The sequence below is a fragment of the Acyrthosiphon pisum genome, chromosome A1 (assembly GCF_005508785.2).
Source record: "Acyrthosiphon pisum isolate AL4f chromosome A1, pea_aphid_22Mar2018_4r6ur, whole genome shotgun sequence".
Classification (NCBI taxonomy): domain Eukaryota; kingdom Metazoa; phylum Arthropoda; class Insecta; order Hemiptera; family Aphididae; genus Acyrthosiphon; species Acyrthosiphon pisum.
The window spans coordinates 158,641,749-158,644,640 of NC_042494.1; the positions used below are offsets into that span (position 1 = coordinate 158,641,749).

Genomic DNA, 2,892 nt, shown 5'->3' on the forward strand with positions numbered 1-2,892 from the left:
ACATTTTTCCTCTCAAAAATACATTTTGAATATAGAAAATATTTAAGTCAGTCTTGATTAAAACATAAATTATTAATAGGTTCATTTCAAATATAAAATACCATAGGTATCTACACTATAAGTCATTAGATTCAGTGAATATAATTTTCCCTAAATTATAAATACACTTCATTTTTAAACAATAAAATGTTGATTATATGATTTTATTTTAAAACATTTGTAACAACAATTTTTCAAATTTTGACATTTAGAGTTTTAGATTTTCACAAAATATATTCTTATATTATTTAACACGAATAAGGATTTTGAGGGAAAAAATTATTTTATTTACTGAACGTCGTTTTAGACATACAAACTTTTTTACTCTTAAAGTCTTAACTACATTATTATTTAAAAAAAACTTTTAAACTAAAAGACAGTCGCTGCACTATTACTAATAGTTAATATTCATGTGGTACACAATGTTTAATCTTTAGTAGCATTGTTCTACAACTAATATTCTACAATAAATTATTAGTTTATTATGATATAATATATATACATAATCTATTATACAATTAAAACTAATACCTACATATTATTAAATTTTTCTTGAGTACAAATAATTAGGTTATAATATTATTGTATCAATCTCAATCGTTCTATTTATTAATATAGGCATACAAATAATAAACAAATTAAGCGGTTATTCAAACATTTAAAATATTCAAGTCTACAATTCTTAGGTAAATTAATGAAATAGGTAGGTGTACCAGCTGGTACCTACTCGATAATTAATTGAACAATAAATAAAGATGAACACGGAAATGTATTGATTTTACTCATAACATTTACAACACACATACAATAATGCGCAGGTAGCAATATATGTTGGAATGTTCGATACGTTGTTTTGTTAAAGCTCCAAAATAATAATGTTTACAGACTTACGGTTACGAAAAATATTGCAAGCTGTCAAACTTTACAGTTAATATTATGTTCACTCATTGGACGTGTACAATGTAATTTCATCAGTTTTCGAATGCGTGAGGCCGTGAGACATTGTTATAACACAAACTTGAAAATAAATGATCGATACACAGTTATACGTTGGCGTGCACATAATATACGATATTTTAATTTAAACGTAAGCATAATACGATAATATTTGATACGAAGCGTTTTTAAACGAACGACGTCTGTTTTTGAAATCGTAAATTTGCAGAAATAATTAATATGTTAATAAACATTTAGTATGCCTATATTTTATGCCGTCGAGATCGTGGCGGCACATGTGCACGTCTGGATAAAAATAATAAATCATACAATACGTCAAATTATTATAGGGCAAATGGCGGACTCGATGACTGGTAATATAATATAATATTATTATAGTCCACTAACCTACTTATGATAGATAGTTCATAAGTCACAACAATGATATTATAAATAAAATAATAAACTTATAGGTAAGAGACCTTACTACACTTACTAGTGAAATAGTGTGTTCTTGGACTGTGACGAAGTCCGCCGAAATAATATTGTTATTATGACGTCGTCCATCGTTTTATCGTTATGTATAATATAATTTGTATAAATTTGTGACATTTGTGTGCTGGACAACCGTATTATTGCTATTATATTTATTATCATCATTAATATTACTATCGTCATTGCTATTATTATTATTATTATTATTATTATTATTATTATTATTATTGTTACTACTATGAGGTGGTGACGTCGATCCATTTGGTGTATTCCGATATTCTGGTGTACAGGTCGGGGAAAGCCGGTTTGACCGCGCAGCCCGTCACTCCGTAACTCACCAGGCCGATCAAAACGTTTCTTCCCGAGTCTCGTTCCACGGTCAGGGGACCTCCGCTGTCGCCCTACAATGCAGTAAACACACGCGTGACGTCATTATTTTGGCAACGGCTCACAGGTAAATAACCCGCCTTTAGGTTATCACTAATTATATAGGTGGACATGGCTTCTCATTTCAGGTGCACCGCAAAAAAACGACAACAAAATATGTGACTGTGCGTTTTTTTTTTAAAGGCGTTGGTTTTTTTTTTTTACTTCGGGTCTAGCGATGAAATCAAAAAGTTCTACCTATACAACATTTTTATAACAAAATAATATTTGGTGTAGCCGTGCACACCATTTTAATTATATTTTATTTACCCACTATAATGGGTGTACTTTATACGTAGGTGCACAAATAAGTTGAGATCAGGAGACCTAAAATAAAGCACAATAATGTGGTACTGAGCCGACACTCGACTCCGGTTATATAAACTAGAAAACGGTTTGAAGTGAACTCGTGCTGCTCCAGAAAATTTTGCGCATTATGAGTTATGTTCTATTCCATGTATGGGCATGAGGTATCTATATCTATATTACTATAGTAAGTATTTAGAACGCCAAACAACGTAAAATGTAACACCACATAGAAAAAAAAGTGATAAAAATAAAATTTACTAGTGATTCAGTGTTCAAAGGGGTGCTTACTACCTTTTGTAGTAGATATATTTTAGAACTTCAATTGTACAAAGGGTATACGTTTGAAACAAATATAATACATTATGATTTATGGTAAATATTAAAAAAATATTGAAATTATTATAACTAGTATATGCATTATGTATCATGTTGTTTATTATTGGTATTTACATTTTACGTACAAGTTTACTAAGTACTTTATATACTAAAATAAATATGAGTCAATTGAATGGATCATACGACATATATTTGACACATTATACAGTATAATAGTACCTATATTTAAGAGGCTGTCAGCGCCCTATTTGTTTTCTTTCTCTGGCTCACACACAACATAGACAAAACGCATTTACGCAAAATCATTTTTTCTATGTGTTTAAGGAAGACGGAGATAAGAATGCTCCCGAC

General features: G+C 29.8%; 1 protein-coding gene across 1 annotated transcript in view; it reads right to left on the reverse strand.

Annotated features, from left to right (window-relative positions):
* Nucleotides 1-660: 660 nt before the first annotated feature.
* LOC100570909 overlaps nucleotides 661-2,892 on the reverse strand; it is a 52,742-nt gene continuing 50,510 nt past the window's right edge. The window contains exon 9 of the mRNA XM_029486406.1: nucleotides 661-1,871. Within this exon, the coding sequence (XP_029342266.1) occupies nucleotides 1,707-1,871 (165 nt within the window). The 3' untranslated portion in view covers nucleotides 661-1,706. The remainder of the gene's footprint in view (nucleotides 1,872-2,892) is intronic.